We start from the raw sequence: 24465 nt of genomic DNA on the forward strand, positions 1-24465 counted from the left end.
GGCCTTTTTCTGGCTGAACAGGTTAAATTATTCTATATTTTGCATATGATATATCTATTTTTTTGAAAGTATATATTCTATACACGCTCAGTCAGTCCTTAAAGCTATGTACCATGAACGCACATAAAAATAAATGAATACAAAATTAACCAGTGCTCTTGAACACACTTGCCTATAAACACACAGAAACTCCAAACGGTTTGCTGCTCCAAATGATTCCCCTGTAGTTGAATGAAAGTTGAATGAAAAGCTAACGGAGGAAGAAGGTGAGATTAGGGTGCAGTAGTGCCTATTAAGAAGCTTTAATGTATTGTAGTAAAGGATAATGTAGTGGTTTATTTAAATAAAATCAACCACACGACTAAAGTTTTGGAAAGTTTCCTGAGGTGTAAATCTGAACAGCGATTGTAAATACAGATGTGAAAGGCAGCGAAACCTAGACTTAGAGAAAGGGTCTGATTTACACCATTACCGAAATCTCTGTATATCTATTACACTTGAAAGTTAATATTTATTTTAAATTTTAAATTTTAAATTATTGTATATACTTTCCTTTATTTACTTTCTTTCAGTGAACTACCCTCATGTACAAATAAACTTGCTCTTTTTTCCCCCACTCTGGCTGAATATAAGAAAAGTAAATTATTCCTGTACATAAGTCGCAGTGTGCATTTTGTACTTTTAAATAAAGCTTCTTCATTAAATAAGTGTAAGTGATTTATTATAAAGGTCATTACAAGATAATTATATCACGACAGAAGAAAAGGCTTTAAAAAACAACCCCCCTTATAAATATCCTTCACTTTAATCTGTTTTATTTCATACAATGCGAGTATTAAACTTTATTCAAATCCTAAAATGATCCTCAAACAGTGGCTGAATTTAAAGGATGGTATGTATATATGTGACAAGACCTTGTGAGACAATACAATTAATCCAAAACTTGAACAGGAAGTTTTAGAAATAACTGCTTTTATAACTTCGCTCGTAATGGTGCAGCTGTGAATAATAACTTAATGATTTGAGTCTGTTGAAGATGGCGAAAAGAAGCGTCACTCAATATACTGGTCGTTTAAGAAAATACAATCTGTTCAGGTTAATGATCTTTTAAAAAGGATTTAAAAATATTAGCATGGAAAAAAAAAGTGACCATGAAACACCACCACTGGATATTAATCAATCCAACAAACAACTATTTCCTTTACAATAACAATATATTAACCTCAACATTCCCATCATCACCTGTGCAACTAAATTATATACAAATTATTTACAATTTAAAAAAAAACACAGCTCGCTTTAATTTATGGTTTAAGACTGCAGAAGTTTTCAGGATTAGAGAAGGCGAAGAGTGTAAGGTAAGAAACATTACAAAGCTTCCCTACCAGGCAGGAAAAGTTCTCATGCCATTCATTGTGTCCTTGATGCAGGAGATATGAAGTGTTTCAAAGGGCCGAGGTAAACAGTTTGAAGTGCGGTGCTCCAAAACCACAATGTCTTTGAGAGACTCTTCCGTTCATCAGGAGACGGAAGCCGAGGGCCGCTGAGCAAATACTTCAAAAGAGGTGCTCTGTGAAGTGACTCCTCCGAACAGTGCGAATTTTCTGAACGCCTCCTTTACACTTATCTCATGAAGTAACACGGTCAGGAGTCACACGGGACCCTGACGACAGCACGAAGACAAGCACGGTGATTAAGCAGTGATGACACACGAGATGACTGTAAAATACCACTGCTTTCCTTTAATGGCAGAAGGAATGCTGTGTGTTCGTTTGTTAATCTTTTCACATCACCTAAAGATGTCACTGAAAATTTTGTAAATCTTCCTTATTAAGGGGGAATTTAAATAAGCGGGAGACTGAAGATGACTTGATCAATGTGGGATTACATAACCATAAACAAAGCATGTGTTACTTGGTCTAGATTATATCTGTCTAGGTTTAGAGGATGTTCTCTGTACCTGTGGGTCCCTTTTTCTCTATACATAAATACATACACACACGCCCGCACACACACCTGCTCGGTTTTAAAACTCATCATCCGTGTCGATCAGGGTGATTTTATCAGATTTCTTCTGGTTCTTGCTGATGGCCGGGCCCACCTTGCCATTCTGACTCGGCTGCACCACCTCCTGCGTGGACTGCTGCGTGTACTGCTGGTAGGCTGGAGAGAAGTTGTGGATGGCATCCTGCACCATGTCTCCAGGGTTGATGGTCTCTTTTAGTCCGCTGGAGATGCTGTGCATGGAGGCGACATTATCTAAAAAGACAAAAGAATTACTTACATCGATGATGTAAAAAAATAAAATAAAATAAAAATGCACAAAATGAGGTAAACCATCCTAGACCAAGTAGCCTCCAGGCATTGGTATAAATAAAATAAAAATTATATATATATATATATATATATATATATATATATATATATATATATATATATATATATACATACATACATACATATACACATACATACATATACACATACACACACACACATACATATACACACACACTGCTGAATTGCGTTTTATTAATAAAAATATAATTATAAAATAAAGTAAAATGTTAATACAGTTCAGTACTGTATACATAAAATAGCATTTTTGGGCAGTTTTGGAACTTAACCACCGCGATAAATAGGGGATTACTGTGTGTGTGTGTGTGTGTGTGTGTGTGTGTGTGTGTGTGTGTGTAAATAAATTCTGACCCATGGACAAAAAAACCCAAAATGGAATAAAATGCAACTGAAAGGCATAAGAATTATTATATATATATATATATATATTTTTATAAATATCAAGAAGCCTTTGATAGACTCTGTTTTGTGACCTTTCTAAAAAAAATACAATGTCTTCACAGTCACATAAGATCCTGCCACGCCTGAGTTGCAATGCATTATTTTCACTTTTGTGAGCAAGTTCTTGCCAGGAGCACCACCACACTACGACCTGGCTGTTCACAGAATCTTGGATAAAAAAAATACAAATAAATACAAATAATGAAATCATGCCCCATGATGTGGACTCTCCTGCTTCATTTCTCTAACGCAAGAATTGTTCAGTGAGTAAAAAAAACAACAATGACAAAAAAAAAAAAAAAAAGAAATTAGCTGTGGCTTTATAAAAGGAAGATATTTGGAGCCTGGGGCCCAGTGGTATCTGCTACGTCTTCTTCTGCCCTCTAGTGGACCACAGGAGTACTTACACTCCAGGGATTATTGCTAGGGACTGTAGCATGTTTGAGGGTCAGAAGAAGGCCTGATGAGCTCTCAGCTTTAGCAGCCATTTTGCTTCAGGAGGAAAAGGATAGGCGCAATCAAACATGCGCTCGTCCGCTGAGACGTGCCTTCTTCTGACCTTTTCTCCAGCACCAAAAGGTCATTAAATCAGTCAAAACATTACCTCTAGGTCCTGTTTAAGCCAGATATCACGTAGGTATGTGGCATCACACGATGCGTTTAAAAGCGAAGTGCTAGTAACTGAAGGCCTAATAATAATTTCCCAGACAGAATATTTCATTCCTCCCACAGAGATTTCGTATTGGCATTCAAAGCCACACAGGCATACCAATGAAATAGAGAATCTCAGCCGTATTTCATGCAGAATGCACTGAATCATAATACAGGTCTAATGAAGTGCTTAAGATTCCGGGGCCACAATATCATTAGCTCTGAGATTGAAGAATATTAAATAGACATTTTCTGCACAACCCTGAACCGTGCACTGCCAACAAGACCGAGGGTTCAAACAAAGGTGCTTTAAAATTCCTGGGCAGGATAAAAAAAAAAAAAAAAAAGACAAAAACAATGAAGAAAAAATAAAGAAAGGCACAGAAAGACCCCACACTCCAGAAGCACTGAGCAAGTTCTTCTTTGTTCACTTCCTCACTAATACACAAAGACTGATTTTGACTGCAAAAAAAAAAAAAAGAAATTAGCTGTGGCTTTATAAAAGGAAGATATTTGGAGCCTGGGGCCCAGTGGTATCTGCTACGTCTTCTTCTGCCCTCTAGTGGACCACAGGAGTACTTACACTCCAGGGATTATTGCTAGGGACTGTAGCATGTTTGAGGGTCAGAAGAAGGCTGATGAGCTCTCAGCTTTAGCAGCCATTTTGCTTCAGGAGGAAAAGGATAGGCGCAATCAAACATGCGCCGTCCGCTGAGACGTGCCTTCTTCTGACCTTTTCTCCAGCACCAAAAGGTCATTAAATCAGTCAAAACATTACCTCTAGGTCCTGTTTAAGCCAGATATCACGTAGGTATGTGGCATCACACGATGCGTTTAAAAGCGAAGTGCTAGTAACTGAAGGCCTAATAATAATTTCCCAGACAGAATATTTCATTCCTCCCACAGAGATTTCGTATTGGCATTCAAAGCCACACAGGCATACCAATGAAATAGAGAATCTCAGCCGTATTTCATGCAGAATGCACTGAATCATAATACAGGTCTAATGAAGTGCTTAAGATTCCGGGGCCACAATATCATTAGCTCTGAGATTGAAGAATATTAAATAGACATTTTCTGCACAACCCTGAACCGTGCACTGCCAACAAGACCGAGGGTTCAAACAAAGGTGCTTTAAAATTCCTGGGCAGGATAAAAAAAAAAAAAAAGACAAAAACAATGAAGAAAAAATAAAGAAAGGCACAGAAAGACCCCACACTCCAGAAGCACTGAGCAAGTTCTTCTTTGTTCACTTCCTCACTAATACACAAAGACTGATTTTGACTGCAAAAAAAAAAAAAAGAAATTAGCTGTGGCTTTATAAAAGGAAGATATTTGGAGCCTGGGGCCCAGTGGTATCTGCTACGTCTTCTTCTGCCCTCTAGTGGACCACAGGAGTACTTACACTCCAGGGATTATTGCTAGGGACTGTAGCATGTTTGAGGGTCAGAAGAAGGCTGATGAGCTCTCAGCTTTAGCAGCCATTTTGCTTCAGGAGGAAAAGGATAGGCGCAATCAAACATGCGCCGTCCGCTGAGACGTGCCTTCTTCTGACCTTTTCTCCAGCACCAAAAGGTCATTAAATCAGTCAAAACATTACCTCTAGGTCCTGTTTAAGCCAGATATCACGTAGGTATGTGGCATCACACGATGCGTTTAAAAGCGAAGTGCTAGTAACTGAAGGCCTAATAATAATTTCCCAGACAGAATATTTCATTCCTCCCACAGAGATTTCGTATTGGCATTCAAAGCCACACAGGCATACCAATGAAATAGAGAATCTCAGCCGTATTTCATGCAGAATGCACTGAATCATAATACAGGTCTAATGAAGTGCTTAAGATTCCGGGGCCACAATATCATTAGCTCTGAGATTGAAGAATATTAAATAGACATTTTCTGCACAACCCTGAACCGTGCACTGCCAACAAGACCGAGGGTTCAAACAAAGGTGCTTTAAAATTCCTGGGCAGGATAAAAAAAAAAAAAAAGACAAAAAACAATGAAGAAAAAATAAAGAAAGGCACAGAAAGACCCCACACTCCAGAAGCACTGAGCAAGTTCTTCTTTGTTCACTTCCTCACTAATACACAAAGACTGATTTTGACTGCAAAAAAAAAAAAAAAAGGTATCCTTGTAACCTCAAGTGAAATGTTCTTATGCCACGTGCTGTGCCACAGATGTGTGGGTTTTTTTTAAAGCACTATCCCTGGCTCAGAAGAGAGCTAAACTATACTGTGTTCCTCTGAACCCTGACTCCTGCTGTCTCCTTCCACCCCTTTGAGAAACATTACTCTGTGGCCATTTACTCTGAAGTCGCGTTGCAAGCCTTCTTTTTTTTACAGCAGCAAAAGAAGCGTAAACTAAGGACAGAAGTCAGATTTCTAGGCAGCATGCCCACCTGGAGCTTGGCTCTTCTTCTCCTGGTAAACGTTGTACGTGAAGGCATAACGGAGTGCGATAGCAGCAAAGAACATTTCGATGCAATTGATGAAATTCTGCCAGCCGGCCGCTACTGTGCCTGCGCCCACCTCGTGCCCGTCTATAACTAGTGCTTCTGGGATCACGCCACAGCGCTCCAGAATAGCCAGGACCATGCCTGGGGGAAAAACAAAACAAGGGATTGATTGTTAGTAATTCTTCAAATCATAATTATTTACATTATCACCATGGCATATACTATCTGCTAAAGTCAAGTTTAGCCCTTTTCCTGGGTAAGATTTTTATTTTTTTACTTAAATGGTATAATATTTTGATTCCATTTCGATATATAAAAGTAACTGGATTGCCCATGAGCTTAAAATGTCTCAAATAAAAAAAATATAAAAAAAAGGATATTTGAGTAAAATAATCCAAATGTAATGAGTTTAAAATAAGTGAATAATATAATTTCTGAAATGTCAGAAAGTCTTAAAAAAATTATTCTCATTATATATATATATATATATATATATATATATATATATATATATATATATATATATATATATATATATATATATATAAAAAGGTGTTTTGAGGAATTTACTTTTTCTTTACTTTATTTTTTCCCCATTAGTTTCTATTTTATGTAGTTTACTAAAGATTGAAAAGATAAATAGTCTATATATAAGTCTTAATTGACTGTGCATGAGTGGACACCATGCTGGAAAAGCAAACAAGGAGTCTTAATAAAACATTTATATGCAAATCAGACGTGAGTCAAGATCCCTCTGAGTTAATCTTATGTTAATATTGACAGAAAACAGAAAGGGTTTTTTTTTTTTATGAATTTTAAATTTGACAGCTGCCTGTGAAAAGGCAACATAAATAGAATCTGCTCAGAATTATGAAAACAAGGTTTGTACTGAATATTAAACTTCATGATGGACTCACCAACAGCGCATTGCACAGAGAGCAATTATCTCAGATTGATTAGTCTTTTCTGTCACTGTGGTGAGTGGCTCACAAATTAAGATTGCTGGGACTAATTACTTAAGCACTTGTTAACAATGCGACTAGCATCCCACCACATAAGGACACTCAGGAGCGATCTCTAGGTGAAGACAATCTGCTGGTTCGTGGGCAACGTTTTGAAATGATTAATATACAGCCCTTTGCTGGGATTTAGAAACAATTATTAAAATAATAAAAGGCCCTCCACATTTCCCAGCTCTGTCTCCCTAGTAAACTTCCTTTCACGTCACCTCTACTATAAACCATTACCCACCTTGCCAAAAGGAGAGGAAGATGACAGATTTGATGGTCAGGAACTTCAGTACAGGTTCAAAAGGCCTCAGAAGGTCACTGGTAGCAGAGAAGAAGAGGAACAGGGCATAGAGGGACAGACTCACAGAAATGTTGTAGATGATTGTAATGTAGAGGTAGCCTCCGTTCACACTGTAGGAAGACACAGGGTATAGAAGTAAAAAAAAAAATTGCATCAGTAAACTTACTGGATCATAGCAAAGTAAAATGTAATTAAATTGTAAATACTTACTTAAAATCTCCATCGTGATATTTGCCAAAGGCTTGTAGGAAGATCGTGATGATGGCCATGATGGGCTTCACCACACAGAACTGAAGCGTGGCCTTAATGACAATCAAAACCATAGTGTTATCAAATGGAAACATTTTAAAAGACTGCTTAAAACCTAATCCTAGTCATATATGAATATTAGGGATGTAATGAGACATTGTAAAACGATGCATCACATTGATTCACAATGTGCAAATCAGCATTCTATTATTTATTCATGTAATGCAATTGCACTGTTTGAACACCAGATGTCCCAATCTGCGAATCCCGTTGGAGTTAAAGTACTGTATATAAAGTGCATGTGGTCACATTAATGAAGAGCCTGCAAGACATGCACTTGTAAAGTCTGATAGTCCAACAGCTCCAGATTGCAACCACCAATACGTGTGATACATTGTATAGTTACACCATCACACTTGGGTAAAAGCTGGCTCTGAGTAGCTTTCAAAAACTATGCACAAACTTTCAGTCTTTTTAACCAACTGTGGAGCTCGATTTCTAATATAAAGATCATTATGCTTTAATTGACTGATTTTAAAGTCAAATAAAATGTACGTTGAAGATACAGGTGAAACAGTAGACCATTTTGTTTATAATCTTAAACCTCTGTTTATAATTTGTAAATTGTATGAGAATTAAATTTAACCCAGCCATTAGGGAGGCACAAGCCAGTGCATTCTTAGTGCCGGTCCCAAGCCCGGGTAAATGGGGAGGGTTGCGTTAGGAAGGGCATCCAGCGTAAAACATGTGCCAAATCAAATATCACGGATCACAAATGAGAATTTCATACCGGATCGGTCGAGGCCCGGGTTAACAACGACCGCCACAGGTATCGTTAGCCGACAGGGTACCGGTGGAAATTGGGCTACTGTTGGCAGAAGGAGGAGAAGGAGAGGAGGAAGACGTCTACAGAGACGGCAGGGAAAGGAGCAGTGGAGGAGAGTGGAGGTTAGGGTTGGTACTTTAAATGTTGGTACTATGACGGGAAAGGGAGAGATAGCTGATATGATGGAGAGGAGAAAGGTAGATATGGTGTGTGTTCAGGAGACCAAGTGGAAAGGGAGTAAGGCCAGGAACATTGGAGGTGGATTTAAACTGTTTTATCATGGTGTGGATGGAAGAGAAATGGTGTAGGGGTGATTCTGAAGGAAGAGTACAGTAAGAGTGTAGTGGAGGTGAAGAGAGTTTCTGATAGGGTGATGATCGTGAAGGTGGAAGTTGAAGGGATGATGATAAATGTCATCAGTGCCTATGCTCCACAAGTTGGCTGTGAGATGGAGGAGAAGGAAAGATTCTGGAGTGAATTAGATGAAGTGGTAGATGGTGTACCTAGGAAAGAATGGTTGGTGATTGGGGCAGACTTTAATGGGCATGTAGGTGAAGGAACAGAGGTGATGAGGAGGTGATGGGTAGGTATGGTTTTAAGGAGAGGAATGTGGAAGGGCAGATGGTGGTAGATTTTGCTAAAAGGATGGAAATGGCAGTGGTGAACACTTATTTTAAGAAGAAGGAGGATCATAGGGTGGCGTATAAAAGTGGAGGAAGGTGCACACAGGTGGACTATGTGCTATGCAGGAGATGCAACCTGAAGGAGATTGGAGACTGTAAGGTGTTGGCAGGGGACAGTGTAGCTAGACAGCATCGGATGGTGGTCTGTAGGATGGTTTTGGAGGCGAAGAAGAAGAGGAGGAGAGTGAGGACTGAAAGAAGAATAAGATGGTGGAAACTGAAGGAGGAAGAGTGTAGTGTGAGGTTCAGGGAAGAGGTCAGAGAGGCTCAGTGGTGTTAAGGAGGTGTTGGATGATTGGGCAACTACTGCAGGAGTGATGAGGGAGGCAGCTAGAAAAGTACTTGGTGTGACATCTGGAAATAGAAAGGAAGACAAGGAGACGTGGTGGTGGAATGAGGAAGTGCAGGAGAGCATAAGGAGAAAGAGGTTGGCAAAACAGAAGTGGGATAGACAGAGTGATGAGAAAAGTAGGCAGGAGTACAAGGAGATGCGGCAGCAGGTTAAGAGGATGTGGCGAAAGCCAAGGAAAAGGCATATGAGGAGCTGTATGAGAGGTTGGACACTAAGGAAGGAGAAAAGGATTTATACAGATTGGCCAGGCAGAGGGACCGAGCTGGAAAGGATGTACTGCAAGTTAGAGCAGTAAAGGATGGAGAGGAAATGTGTTGACTAGTGAGGAGAGTGTGTTGAGAAGGTGGAGGAGTATTTTGAGCAGCTGATGAATGAGGAAAATCAGAGAGAGAAGGTTGGATGATGTGGAGTTGGTGAAGCAGGATGTAGATAGGATTAGTAAGGAGGAAGTGAGAGCAGCGATTAAGAGGATGAAGAGTGGAAAGTCGGTTGGACCAGATGACATACCGGTAGAAGCGTGGAGATGTTTAGGAGAGATGGCAGTGGGTTTTGACCAGATTGTTTAACAGGATTTTGGAAGGTGAGAAGATGCCTGAGGAATGGAGAAGAGTGTGCTGGTACCGATCTTTAAGCATAAAGGAGATGTGCAGACCTGCAGTAACTACAGGGGAATTAAGTTGATCAGTCACACCATGAAGTTATGGGAAAGAGTAGTGGAAGCCAGGCTGAGAGAAGAGGTGACCATCTGTGAGCAACAGTATGGTTTCATGCCGAGGAAGAGCACCACAGATGCCTTATTTGCTTTGAGAATGTTGATGGAGAAGTATAGAGAAGGACAGAAGGAATTGCATTGTGTATTTGTGGATTTAGAAAGCCTACGACAGGGTGCCAAGAGAGGAGTTGTGGTATTGTATGAGGAAGTCAGGTGTGTCAGAGAAGTATGTGAGGGTGGTGCAGGACATGTATGAGGACAGTGTGACAGCAGTGAAGTGTGCAGTAGGTACGACAGACTGGTTTAGGGTGAAGGTTGGACTGCATCAAGGATCGCCCTGAGCCCTTTCCTGTTTGCAGTGGTGATGGACAGGTTGACGGACGAGGTCAGACAGGAGTCTCCCTGGACTATGATGTTTGCGGATGATATTGTGATTTGTTGTGAGAGTAGGGAGCAGGTTGAGAAGAGCCTGGAGAGGTGGAGATATGCGCTGGAGAGAAGGGGAATGAAACTCAGTAGGAGTAAGACAGAATACATGTGTGTGAATGAGAGGGAGGGCAGTGGAGTGGTGCGGTTGCAGGAGAAGAGCTTCAGAAGGTGGAGGAATTCAGGTACCTGGGGTCAACAGTGCAAAGTAATGGAGAGTGTGTTAGAGAAGTGAAGAAAAGAGTGCAGGCAGGGTGGAGTGGGTGGAGAAGAGTGACAGGAGTGATTTGTGATAGTAGGGTATCTGCAAAATGAAAGGGAAAGTTTATAGGACTGTGGTGAGACCTGCGATGTTGTATGGATTAGAGACAGTGGCATTGAGTAAAAGACAGGAGGTGGAGCTGGAGGTAGCAGAGCTGAAGATGTTGAGGTTTTCGTTGGGAGTGACGAGGATGGATAAGATTAGAAATGAGTTTATTAGAGGGACAGCGCATGTAGGATGTTTTGGTGACAAGGTGAGGAGGCGAGATTGAGATGGTTTGGACATGTGCAGAGGAGGGACATGAATTATATTGGTAGAAGAATGCTGAGGATGGAGCCACCAGGTAGGAGGAAAAGAGGAAGGCCAAGAAGGAGGTTCATGGATGTGGTGAGGGAAGACATGCAGGTAGTTGGTGTAAAAGAGGCAGATGTAGAGGACAGGGTGGTATGGAGACGGATGATCCGCTGTGGCGACCCCTAATGGGAGCAGCCGAAAGAAGAAGAAGTATGAGAATTAAATTTAGTTATGGGATCAAATCAAATGGTGATGCCAGGATTATAAAATCAACTGATCTCTAACTGATACTACTAAAAAGCTCCAATGTTTGTTTAGTGGTATTGTTTGGTACAATTTTGGGGAGCACCAATCCAGTGATATACGCCGCTTTATCAGCTCAGGTCTTTTACATGCAGGCAGGTGTGCAATATAAAGTTAATTAAAAAGAGCCTCCTAATCAAAGCAGTCTACTTTGAAAATGAAAGAAAAAGCCACCTCACTCTGTATGCTTCAACTGCACTCTGGTCTGAACACGTCGCAAAGGAGCTGCTTTGAAAAACGGCCACGTAGCCGTCCAGTCAAAGAGAACCATGTGTTTAGCAGTTTCCATTTTTCTATCTAAAAAAGTTCATTTCGGAGACTATTCACAGTTTTGAAGACAGAGCTCTCAAATCCAATTTCCATCAGTGTTATGCTCGGAGTGCTGGGAGCTTCTCTGCTCCGGTTGCAGACAGCATCACTCTGACAACTCCTATTATTTCTCTGTGTTTATCATCAAGTTGATCGCACCTAGTCTTCATTGTTTTTCTTTTCAAACTTTGTTGGGTTTTTTTTCTGTTGAATGTTATTTGAAAGAAAAGAGGACAAAAAAAGTAGCTGCCACTTTATTATTTAGAAGAAGAAAAAAAAAAGGTTATATGATAGTTTAGGTGACGAACATCCCAAGGCAAACATTTCAAAACTGTTTTCATTTTCCGTTCTGAGAAAAAACACAATTGAACGCTGTTGGTTTCTGGCTTTTGAATAAAAATATAGTTATGAATCTTCAATTCTGCCAATGGCATTTAAAAAAAAAAAAAAAAAGAGAGAAAAGATTTAATTCAAATGGGTTTCTCTGTGATATGGTACACGGAGTGCTGGCAGACCACCTCTGAAGATCACATATTGGCATTTATACTCAAGCAGCCATTGAATACTGTGCAAAAAAAACTTAATTCAGCTCTTAGTGAAGCATAACACACCTACAAGGTGCTTAACCTTCAGCGGCTGTGTTGGTATTACCGGTGACGGTGGCAGCAAATGAAATGTATAATATTCACAGTAGGATGAATGCGACACTGCGCAGATGAATGCTCATCAAGGAGAAAAACAAACCTGTTTGCAGAATCTTAAGAAGCCGATAGAGTAGCTCATTCCTGACAGACAGCAGGTGCCATACATGCAGCTTGACCTGTGAAAAAACCCCAAAATGAAATAAGGGACATGTAATTAAGGAACTACAGGTACAAGTGAGGTGGTAGATTTGGATGAGATGATGTTTCTTCTTTCAGATAATAAATGGAAATGGTATATGGGGGCACAGCTATAATATTGACCTTTTTCCATTGTCCTTAGGCTAATCACAGCGACTAAAGAAATTCAGTTTTCCATTACCTTTATGTGAACAGGTGGCGAAACAACATTGAAACCAGGTTGTCAGAACTGACAACTTTCGAATCAAATCTAAGAGAAACACATTATTAAGCTAACTTTAAAAAGAAAAAGAAAAAAAAAAAAAGCAGAGATGTTGGTTTGGGACATTTAGCACATCCCTTAACTGTAAATGAGCACGGATGTATCAATTTCCTTCCAAACAAAATGCTAATTAGTTCCCATCTGTGTAGAACTGTAGTGATTCTGATTAGGGCAGAATAAATCCAGCTGTTCCTTTAGCACCCCTTTGCTGGGTATTGCTTCTTAAAGTAAAGAGGGCTACAGGGAGCTTTTAGAAGCCCTCAGTGTAATATTATTAGAAAGGCACAAAACAGGAGGAGGGAAAAGAGAGGGAATAGGAAAAAAAAAAAAGATTACAAGTCTTAAACTAGGCTTCCCTAGAAATCTACCACCCTCCAGAGTTATAATCAGTCTTTCAGGAGCACCTGGATATTATAGCCAGGTGTGTTAGATTAGGCAGGTCAATTTCACAACGGCACAAAGAGATTATGTCTGGTATAACTCTGAGCTGCGTGTGAGGAAAGAATCGAGTCAATATATGAAATCCTGTTCGGCCATGTTTAACGTGTATAATGTGACGCTGAAGGGATTTGGTGAGACTCTGGAGAGGAAATAGAAAGTGTACAGGAAGATAAAAATGGTATGCTTACACTGTGATGAGGAAGAAGCAGATGTAATGAGCTACTGACAGGCAACAGATGTGCTTTTTAACACTTTGTAATGCAGACACACCTAATAAGTGTACTCGCTAAACTAAAAGCATTAACATTAATTTAAAACTCCTAATGACTATAACATTTATTTGTGCTAAAACAAACCGGACCGAATAAAAAATTTAATAAAGACCATTGGAAACAGCCCAGGATGATCCCAGACCACCACTGGAGGTGTTGCAGGTTTTCAGTCTATCATGAGCCCAAAGCCATTTCCCAGGCTCACAGAGTAACACTCTGATGACTCATGCTCATAAAATGAGCCAGAATTCAGTTCAAACAAAGAGAAGTGATCTAGTTTAATTGTAATTTACTTTGTATAGTCTATAGTAATCCATATAATTGAGAAATTCCTCACATCTAAAATCATCAAACTACAATCATGCAATCAAACGACTATAAACGTGCACCTGTTACTCTGCAAAAGAACAGAAAGCACACTTACGGAATGGGTTTTCCTCGTATTTCAGCCATGATGGCACTCTCTCCTCCTAGATACTCGAAGGACAGGCTCAAAAAGTTGTAGATTACAAAAGCTGTGAAAAACAAACATGACACAATATTTGCGTCATCAGCAGTTAAGCAGTTGCGTTAAAAAAATACCCCTAAATGCTATACAGCTCACATTAAAAGAAAAAAAAAGGCCTTAATTAATTATTTTTCTCCTTAAAGAAGGTTTAACCAATCAAAGACTTTCTTTTTCTTTTGCAGACTATTAAGAATACCTCGAAAAAAAAAAAACACTACATATGGAACCGCAATGAAAAAAATAAGTAATGCTTTGAGAGCAATTTATTTGCATGAAACCTTTCGACGTTCGGGCATAGTGCTTTTACGTAGCACAAAGTACTTCTAAGAAATTCAGCCATGAATATTTTATGCAAAGCCAAGAAGAAGAATGAAAATTCCTCTTTGATATTACAAACTGCAACTCCCTTAAAACACTGAACTCATTTAAATTCTATTGGGTTATTCAGAAAAAAAAAAAAACTAAAATAACAACTACTCATTCCTCCGACAGGCATTTTTATAACTTCGTAAACACCTGCTCTCAGTTCGGCTGTTTAACATAGAAGAGGAAGATAAAAAAAAAAAAAAAAATGAGGACAACAGATAATCGTGCTGCATTGTAGTTTGCTTTTGCGACAAAGAAAGATGAGAGGAACAAGTTTGGGCAGTTAGACATCTGCAACCTATTCTAGCTCAGTGCAGGTGTCTCCATATGTAAGGCCTGTGAGCACGACAGACAGAACGATATTACCTACCTTCATAGCAGTCACGGATGGAGTCAAAGTAGACGTAGTACTGGTCATTGCTGATGAAGAGGAGGCTGAGCCAGGAGTCGAAGGCGTAAATGGGAACGATGAAGAGGATGCGGATGATGTAGCGCTGCTCGTTCGGCACAGTGTAGGACCTCAGGTGCGAGTAGATCTATCGCACACAAATAGTTTTAAAAGACATGATAAGACCGGGGGAAAAAAAATAGGCAATACATATAAATGCATTTCTTTCAGAATTTGGCTCCTGGAGTAGATAGAGCTCTGTAATAAATTTAAAAAAAAGGGAGTGGAAATTAACATGAACCTGAAATTATGGAGTAGCAAGATGTGATCAACAGATCATTTATCAGTGTTGAAGAAAATGCTAAATCAATAGAAAGGATGTAGGGGTGAAAGAAAACAGGGCAGAAAATAATTCATCTACAATAAAAGGTTCTTCTATATCTGTTTCAGCAAAACACCCTGACAGGAACAGTACTAAGCTTATCTCTTGCTTGCTGTTACACACACCCAAGATGAATACCGTAGTTAATGATTACACTTAGACGGAAAGGCATGTCTATTTTGTTTTGTAAGAAATGATTTACAAGATCAATGAACTAGGAGAAAAAAAAACCTTATAAAAAAAAAAAACATAGATAAACATTTGGCAAGATTTCAGGACACTTTATTGGCATTCGGAATATCTTTAGGATGTTTCATGCTAGAGATTTTGCAGTCAAGCAGCTCCAGACCAGAATCCTGTCTTTATATACACAGACTGTGATTCATGAAAGACTTTTTTGGGCTAGGCTCATGCGTGGGTGCTACTAATCCATGAGGCTGCTCAAAAGAACCAAGGTTGATTGGGTCCACTTTCCTGTAATGAACATAAAGGGGGTAATTCATTTTTTTTTAATGATAATTTTAAACCACAAGGAACATCACATGATTTTATTACCATAATTTTACAATTCCATCCAAAGTACAGGAGCAGATCTCCGAACAAGCATCAGGCATATGATAAGAGACTTAGAAGCTTTTTCTCTGTATGTGGCCAAAAGCTCCACACCTCCATGCTTTTAGGCTAGGAGGGGCCGACTCGATCTCCCATGTGAACCAGAGTGACACTAGCCAATAAATAAAACGCATGCAGGATAGAGCAGATTGCATTTTCCTCTGATCGTGTCATGATAGATGCAGAGGTTGCTTCTCAGGTCTCAGCGGAAGCATGTGCTTGCCCCACCCTTCCCAGCTGGTAGCCGTTCTTTGAGTGGGACGATTAGCTTAGGTGCGAGTATGGTGGTTTTATACCACAGCCTTTTTAATGTTGATGCTTGTGTAACTGCAATGTTAAACACTAAACGATGTAATCAAAAGGCTTTCTGTTCTAACTTTGTAGCAAGATAAAGAAGGTGACATCTAGAGAAGACTGCAGTAATAGGATTCCCTTTAATTGCTTCTAGTGGTATGTATAATATTTGCTGGAAAGAAATGCAGATATAGACTGAATCATGGTTTTGAGAATATACATTCAATTGGGCACGTTTTCTAAAATGATCAACCAAGACCCTTTTTTTTCCCCCTTATACAGTGTGGCGCAGGGAAATTTTGGAATTTGTAGTATCGGGGCATCGGGCAATTGTTTGCGAGCTCGTTTAGAAACCATCACCATTAGTTATAATGGAGTAGTGCACAAACAGCGTTTGCTGTAAAACCTTTTATAAGAATGGTGATAGTGCGAGTAGTGCGCAAAAGGGATTTCTGCATTATTACAGGTTAGGAAGTCATGATTGTGTCCCTTCTGCTGATGCGATTACAACATGGGTGTGTTATTTCTAAGAAACGTTTTCAGCCTTAAAAAACAAAGAAAAAAAAAGAAGTCCCCAGGTGGTGTTTGAATGGCCAGAGAATATTTTGGGTGTTTGAGCAGTCATGAGCTCTCGCCACTCTGCTTCACAACATTGCTGTGTTAAGTTGTTTCTCCTGCACCACCCTGTACATAACATTATATGTAATATACATAATATATTGTATCTCTGTTGTATATCTATTTCATCACAGCTACCACACTCATAGGGAAGGCCGGCATAACTAAACCAGCTTGTTTTTTAACTGACCCTCAGCTAGCAAAATCACAGGGCAGCTGAACACTACACTCTTGCACAGTTGTCCCATTCTGTAATCCACAAGTTGAGTCATGCTTAATTTTGTTGGTAATGCATACTGGCAGTTCATATTAACCTTACATTAATCAGCCCTAGCAGGGTTTCTGACTTTGTGTATGTATTTTAAATAAATAATGTTCATATCACTACCCGGCATTCTGACAACTTGCATTAAGCTTTGCTTTTGTCCCAACGGATTACAATTTCCAGTGTCAGCAGTTTCCCAGTTTTCATTAATGAAATGAATGGAAAGGCTGCTGTTTAGACAAAGCAACATGGCTGCCAAAACCTACTACGCTACCTTTCAAAATAATTCCGATCACACTGGTCTAAAGCCCTAAAATCCATACGTGACGTTGGAATATCTGTAAAAACGTTGGGAACGTTTTTAGAAAATGCATGCTTCAGCGTTTTTAGTTGAATAGTGCACCTGTGATGTCTGATATACTGGCCATCCAGCTCAAAATATTTCCTTCCAGTTCCATTATAAATGACTGAACACTGGATTTTTATCTCACTCCACACACCTCCTCATCATTTAAGAACATGTAAAGAGGAGGAAAATCATTTCTGCACACGAGCATATGAACCTGAGAGCAAATGACCTTACAGATCATTCTTGCTATATTTAAATACTTTGTGGGACTGTGGGTTTGTAGTTTTCCTTAGACTTCTTTCTGATGTGAGCTTTTTATAGACTGCAATCAGTAAGTAAATATTTATACAACTGTTTTGAAGTCTGTTTTTTTTTTTTTTCCCCCCACACGTGAAATCATTTTTGACAAAAGGCATATGAAAACACTTTGAAATATACAATGGCGGAAAAAGTGTTGTAGGTTTCTTATTTTCTAGTCATGTGATATGATTATCTTTTTTTCCATAGATCAATAGATCAGGGGAGTGGGAGCTCAGTGGTTAAGGTGCTGGGTTACTGATCGGAAGGCCAGGGGTTCAAGCCCCGGTATCGCCAAGCTGCCAGTCTTGGGCCCTAGAGCAAGGCCCTCAACCATCTGTGCTCCAGATGCGCCGCACCATGGCTGACCCTGCGCTCTGACCCCAATTTCTGAGCAAGCTGGGATATGCGAAGTACGAATTTTACTGTGCTGTATATGTGACAAAGTAAAGGCTATTCTATAAAGAGATGGCTGTTAGTCCAAATCAATAGTGGAAGTACAAAACAATCTCAACCTTCTAGTATGCATGGAGATTTGACACCACTAAGAGGGGAAAACTGCTTCAATCTCATCAGGATTTACAAAAATTTTCCTAGCAAAACCTTTGCACCACTCCTGTACAGACTGCTGTTTGAAGCACCTCAGATGAGCTGGCAGTGGACAAATTACTTGGCTGCTGGTCTGTATGACAAAATGAAACTGCACGGACATTTTTTTTTTTTTGTGTGAAGGGAGAGTATTTCATGGAGATTCATTTTCTGGCTTAACACCAACATGCCATTGTATAAGCTCCCTGAAAAACTCCTGCTTCTCAAAAGGCATTATAGTTTTTGGAGGGAGGACAAAAGACTTCGAAGGCAATCAAACATGTCCTCCAGGTGCCCTCCAAGCACTGCACAAAAAAAACCCTTCTCCCATCACCACTGTTCTAACAGTCACATTACAGAATACATCATTTAAAAGTGGATTTAATGTCACACGAGTCATGAAATGGCAAAAAAAGAAAAGAAAAAAAAAAAAAAAAGTGCACGAGTTGTGTCAGCAAAACTAAGTAAATTACATTTTAGGTAGCCATGCCTAATCCCCTAATGAAAAAATCCAATAAAACAAATATATTTCATTTCTAAGGTTTTGGGCCAGATATTACAATTGGACCATGAGGTGCCCATGATCCTGTCACTGAATAAACAGTTGTATATACACTGGAACACCTCAGACTTAATGTTTGAGAGATGCTGACCTGGTCAACTAACCCCCAATTTGTCAAGACCCTCCTTACATTTGCCCATTCTTTCTTCTTCCAACACAACTTTGAGAATTGTCTGTTCACATGGGGTCTAATATATCCCACCCTGTGCCAGGAGCTGTCTTAAGCAGATAATCAATTTTATTGACTTCACCTGTCAATGGTTTAATGTTATGGCTGATTCGTAAACATTAATATATACTCGCTTAGAAAATATAAAAATCTTACTATTAAAGCATATCCGGTAAAGGCTCTCATTACTGTTTCATTAAAGTGCAATAGTCCATACTGCTGATATCATATCAGTTACATTCTGCATAACATGTTTGTTCAAATTAATAATATCGACTTGTAAAATAATTACACCGTACGAAGAAAAAAGAACAAACGTAGCAAAAACATCATAAAATGTATTTTAATCCGATCTTGATTCATCATGCTTCAGTCCAAATAACAAGCTTCTGTTACATGCAAACATAAAAGCTCTACATGGATTGTCAACGACTGTACACTGTGATTCATATGAAAACCCACTAGCAAAGCTGAAAACATTATTAGAATCCTGAGTGTCAAGTGCACCAAAAAGTCTACAGTACACTATGCGTTAATCATTTCTAGATATCATTTGTGGCCCGAGATACATGAAGGTTTTGAATTTTAAAAAGTACACTATATATATGTAAGTATGTGAACACATGACCATCAGATCATATAAAATAGCTTTGTACAGTGTAGGCTTATTGTTTTCTTTCACTGGAACTACAAGGCCAAAACCTGTTCCAGCATGACAATGCCCATGTACACAAAGCGAGATCCATGGAGACATGGTTTGAGTAGGAGAACTTCAGTATTCTGCACACAGACCTGACCTTAACCCTACTGAACACCTTCAGGGTGAACTGAAACACTGGCCCAGACCTCCTCACCCAACATCACTATCTGATCTCACTTACACTCCCGTAAAAGCTGAATGATCACAAATACTTAATGTTTCCAGAAAAGTGAAGATTATTATACAAGGAAAGGCAGCAATAAATATACAATGGGATGTTCAGCAAAAACATAAGGCTTATAGTCTGTTGGCTATAAATGTTTGGCCTGTTCTAGGTGCTAGCAGGTTTGTTTTCACATCTGAAATTCATTATTTGTCACCTGTGAGAAAAGACACTGACAGCTCTACTCAAATTTCACCTAGCTGTGAGGTGAATAGGCACCTCAAGGCCAGGGTGGAGGGAGACAACACCATTCGGCTCCACACAAAGAATGTGTTCTCCACTTTTTCTTTTTTTTCAGCGATGGTCATCTCTTCCACTTTTCTAGCTTGCAGGTCACAGAACCATTAAAAACCATCATTGATCAGCAAATCACAGTGTAGTTTAAAAGCTTTCCTTACATTACATTTTAGGAGAATACACAAAAGAGCAACCCTGTCCGAAAAGCCATCCTACCTGGTGACATGTGATGAGCAGCGCAGACCAAACAAATATCCCTGAGAGGGCCTGAGCAGTAACTGTGTTGAGAAAGATCTCGTCCTCCACCAGAGTCCCGTTCTCTGATATGACTACGGTCATGTTTGGCATGTAAGAAATGTTGGACAGCAACAGTGAACGAGAGTCTGAAGAGCTCTTGCTGCTCTCTGAATACTTCGTTAAAGTGCTGTTAGCAGGGGCCTCCAACAATTCACCCATCTGTGGAGAACAATAAAAACAAACTAAGAACAAATGTGGAAAAACTAAATGCAATAATGCTGTATTTTTGCTCAGTGGCTACAAATAATTGTGTGGTTAGGCATAAAACAGGCTTTGAATTAGATTTTAAAATTGCAAAAAAGCACCCAGTATTTTAAAAAAAGTGGCAAATGTGTTTTGAAACTTTTTTGGGGGAGATTTTTTTTTCTTCACACGCCAACACGCTTATGCAGTAAACAACAGCATTTAAGGTAATAATGAATGCAGATTTATGATTCTTAACCAACACCAGGGAATCATGAAATCTCTAAGCTGAGCACAACTGAAACAAACTGCAAAAAAACAAATAATAATAAAAAAAATAAAAAAATAAAAAAAAAAAAACACACACACACACACACACACACACACACACACACACACACACACACACACAGCTTGTACATTTGTTTATACAGCAAAAGAAAACTGCATGTGGCTTAGATATACAATTTTACACATTACAAACAAACAAAAAAACAAATGATGTGCTTTCAAACAATTTTAAGTCATGCAGCTGTCTCGACAGCTAGATGCGTTTTTGAATACCGGTGATTTCCCTCGTCCGAGTTGAATCAGCCACGGAAATGGGATGCATTCACAGTGCGTTTTCAATTCGTTGTTATTCGTATAGTAATGGACATTGTCCCAAAGCAGCATTACAGAGATAAAACGGTTATAAAGTTGTATTGTAAAATGTGTGTATAAGTTTAGTGCCTATACGTTTGTTCCTTATAATTGTAAGCTTATCCCTAATAAGAGAGCCAGTGGTGACTGTGGCATATAAAACTCCCCGAGATGGCATGAGGAAGAAACCTTGAGAAAAAGAGTCAAGAGAATCCATCCTCATCCAGTTGGCACTGAATGTGCACTCATAGTTTAATAATTGTTTACGTGTACTGTTCAGTGATGGGTTCTTAAATGCTTAATTATACATTTTCTGTAGTCTTTGTAAACTAAATCTCTTAGCATAACATCCAAATCATTTCAATTCACAATATAATCAATAGTTTACAATGGACAGCCTACTTTACTATTTATATATATTTAATATATATAAATTCATTACTATTCAGTATCAGTTGAAAGGTTGAACCGGGCACTGAGATCAACAGTGCACTCATTATAGGAAATGTAAAAGAAAAAGAAAAAGAATCTGTGTGTAGAGATGGTCTGCAGTATGTCTGTAAATATTGTGCACGAGTATTAGCTGCTCCATATTGAATAGCATGTCATGGTATGGGTCAGTAAGCCATGGTTATGTTGTCCATCACCCAGGTTGCCAGCATATGTTTAGGAAGTGGAGCTCATGTCTTTCATCCATGATAGTTGACAAACACTCAGCAGGTTCATTCTCGTGCCTTTCGAGCCCAATTCACTGGCATGGCCAAATGGCTGTCTTTAGAAGGGCCTATTTCAGTTCTTTATCCTGCTTGGCTCAGAAGATATCATCATCATAACGGAGTGAGGAATTACGCTGCCTCCTAGCCAGTATGGGAGGTGTCTGTGGTGACTCTCTCTCTTCGAAGGCTTCCAGGCAGACCCCCTGCGTCGAAAGCTAGCGCTTGTCCTCCTCTCATCAGGATGTGGATACGTCTGTCGGTGGCATTTGGGTTCAGACTCAAGAGCGATAACCCGCTTCTGAAAGTTCCTCAACACCAAGGGAATCATTGTTGCATTCACAGTTAGTCATCCCAGAACCCAAAAGCTGACACCACACAGTGACTGATTCGAATTAGACTAGTGTGATCATGTTTGATAAATGTGGGGGTGACATTGTGTCTAGCAATCTCAATTAATCACGCTTTATTTCAACGCATTGGGTAGAAAGCTTTGTTTTCACAAATCCATCATGAGCCTGAGTGCCAGAACGTGCATGAGGATAGTGAACATTTCCCAGATGGCCTTCTCCTTGGGTGAGGGTGCACAGGAGGCAGACGTTCTGGCCATCAGAGGTTGACAGGGCTGACTGCGTACATCTCATGAACACCCATGGTACTACAATGAGAGGCCAAATTGAATAAATGTCCTTGGAGGATCCTCGAAAATTCATGTTCTGGAGCAATAAGGGGTGCGGGCATCTACCAAAGTGAATCATCGTTTGTGACCATTTTTTTTTTTTTTATAAATCCTAGTCATTACAAGCAGAAGAAGCGCAGAACTAGTTCAGACTTCACTGGACACAATTAAAAAAATATATACTTGAAACAAATCAAGTGTGCAATGAACACTGAATAATTGCAGTGTTTATTTAATTCCACATTTAAAAAAAAAAAAAAAACTGTTAACATTAAAAACATCTGCTAACATCATGAAGCATTTAACAACTGCTCTCAATACATTATGGGAAATTAAACTCCTGCTGGTTTTTTATTCACCATGCTGCCCATCTTTACAGTTGTACATCTGTTGTTTTATAAACAAACACCATGTTATTATATCAGGCACAACCACTAATATTTAAACTACCCATTTAGCTATAAGCTAGCTTGTGATGAGACACATCCTGGCTATTTTCAAGAATTAATTAGTTTTGGAAAAGGTGAAATATACTTGTGTTGTGAGAATGAACTGGTGTTCCGGTTCATCCCCAAGGTTTTCAATGCGGCTCAGATTTGGACTCGTCTACTTCCCCCTTAACACACCATGTCTTCAGGGAACTTGCTTTGTGCACAACGACACCATTTGGGCAAATGTGGTAGGATGAACATGCTTTTGGTTATATATCATGTATATTTAGTCTATGAAAATATATATACTTTGTTTAAATGAAAACAGACTACATTGGGACACCAGTTTCATCCCACAGACTGATTGCCTTTATCAACCATATTGAATGCTTCTGCTTTGCCATAAATGCATTTCACTTCGGTACAGGGTCCAAAGTCTGTCATCAGGAGAACTGGTTTCCTCTCCTTCTTGACGTCTAGCCAACCAATGGGCATACAAATAGCTACATTTAGTTGAATTAAAATGTTTACAAATAAATTACTTAATTAAATAAAAACAGGCTTAACACAAAGTCTATAAGAAACCGCATTAGTAATGATTTGTTTATTATTCCAAATCTCAATTACCCACAGAAGTGAGAAGATACGTACATCATTGTTTGTCATCTGATGATTAATGTTTGAGCAGCAGCACCACCACCACCACCATTTTCTGTATTTATTCATCAAATTCATCATCTCCAGCTTCTTAATGTAATGTTCATGAATTATATTTTGTCTACTGTGTTTAAAGGTCTACCATTGTTTTGAGAAGACTTTGAAGAACATACAAAGAAAACCATACTTACACCAATAATAACAACCAGCTTTACCAGCCCATTTACCCAGCAGGTTAGAGAGATAGTTACACCTAATACTGAACAGCATGTGTTCTACTATGTGACTAGATGTTTTTGAGTGTCTTCTTTTAACCCTAGTCATTGGAATAAATGAGGAATAGTCTAAAGTAAGAAATATTTTGGAAATAAAAGGAAGTCAATAAAAGTAGTTAAAGAGTGTGTTAAAGAGAACTACTGCCTGCGCCACTTACCCCACAAGGTCTGCTTCACTTCACTCACTTCTGCTGATGTATTTAAATCTCACTCCTTTGCCCCCTCAATCTTAATCGATATCGATTTTTTTTTTACGAAATAAAACGCGTACACACTTTTTTTTGGAAGAAAAACGCGGCGTTAAAAGTTGCCATTGGCGGAAATGGCTTTTACTGACAAGACGCACTTCCTCATTATAGTCGACAGGTGAGTGAAACGCGCGCGCACGCGCACACGCGCCTCGAATTTACTGAACACTCGCCGTTTCACAAAAACACCGCTCAGTGTAAATAAATAAAATGTTTCCGTGTTTGTTTGTTTTTCCTTATTTTCTTTATTTTTTATTGAATGCCTAAACTATGTCGCAAGCGCTCCAAACCGGGTACGAAGCGGTTACACGAGCGCACGTTTGCCGGTTC

The 24465-nt window shown here is 39.2% G+C and overlaps 1 protein-coding gene across 2 annotated transcripts; it reads right to left on the minus strand.

Moving 5' to 3' along the window:
* Nucleotides 1-308: 308 nt before the first annotated feature.
* On the minus strand, nt 309-24465 carry tmem184a (transmembrane protein 184a). 2 transcript variants are annotated; one of them, XM_046834498.1, is made up of 10 exons: nt 24047-24465; nt 20227-20468; nt 14697-14862; nt 13877-13967; nt 12380-12455; nt 7430-7521; nt 7160-7329; nt 5852-6049; nt 2017-2259; nt 309-1663 (listed from the first exon to the last, which is right to left on the minus strand). In XM_046834498.1, exons 2-9 carry the CDS (start codon nt 20464-20466, stop codon nt 2027-2029), a joined length of 1266 nt encoding a protein of 421 aa, XP_046690454.1. In that variant the 5' UTR covers nt 20467-20468; nt 24047-24465; the 3' UTR covers nt 309-1663; nt 2017-2026. The 2 variants fall into 2 exon arrangements, with proteins under 2 accessions (XP_046690454.1, XP_046690453.1); XM_046834497.1 differs by lacking the exon at nt 309-1663 and having other exon boundaries at nt 1723-2259; nt 20227-20467; nt 24046-24465.

The sequence above is a fragment of the Silurus meridionalis genome, chromosome 22, assembly GCF_014805685.1.
Source record: "Silurus meridionalis isolate SWU-2019-XX chromosome 22, ASM1480568v1, whole genome shotgun sequence".
Taxonomy (NCBI): domain Eukaryota; kingdom Metazoa; phylum Chordata; class Actinopteri; order Siluriformes; family Siluridae; genus Silurus; species Silurus meridionalis.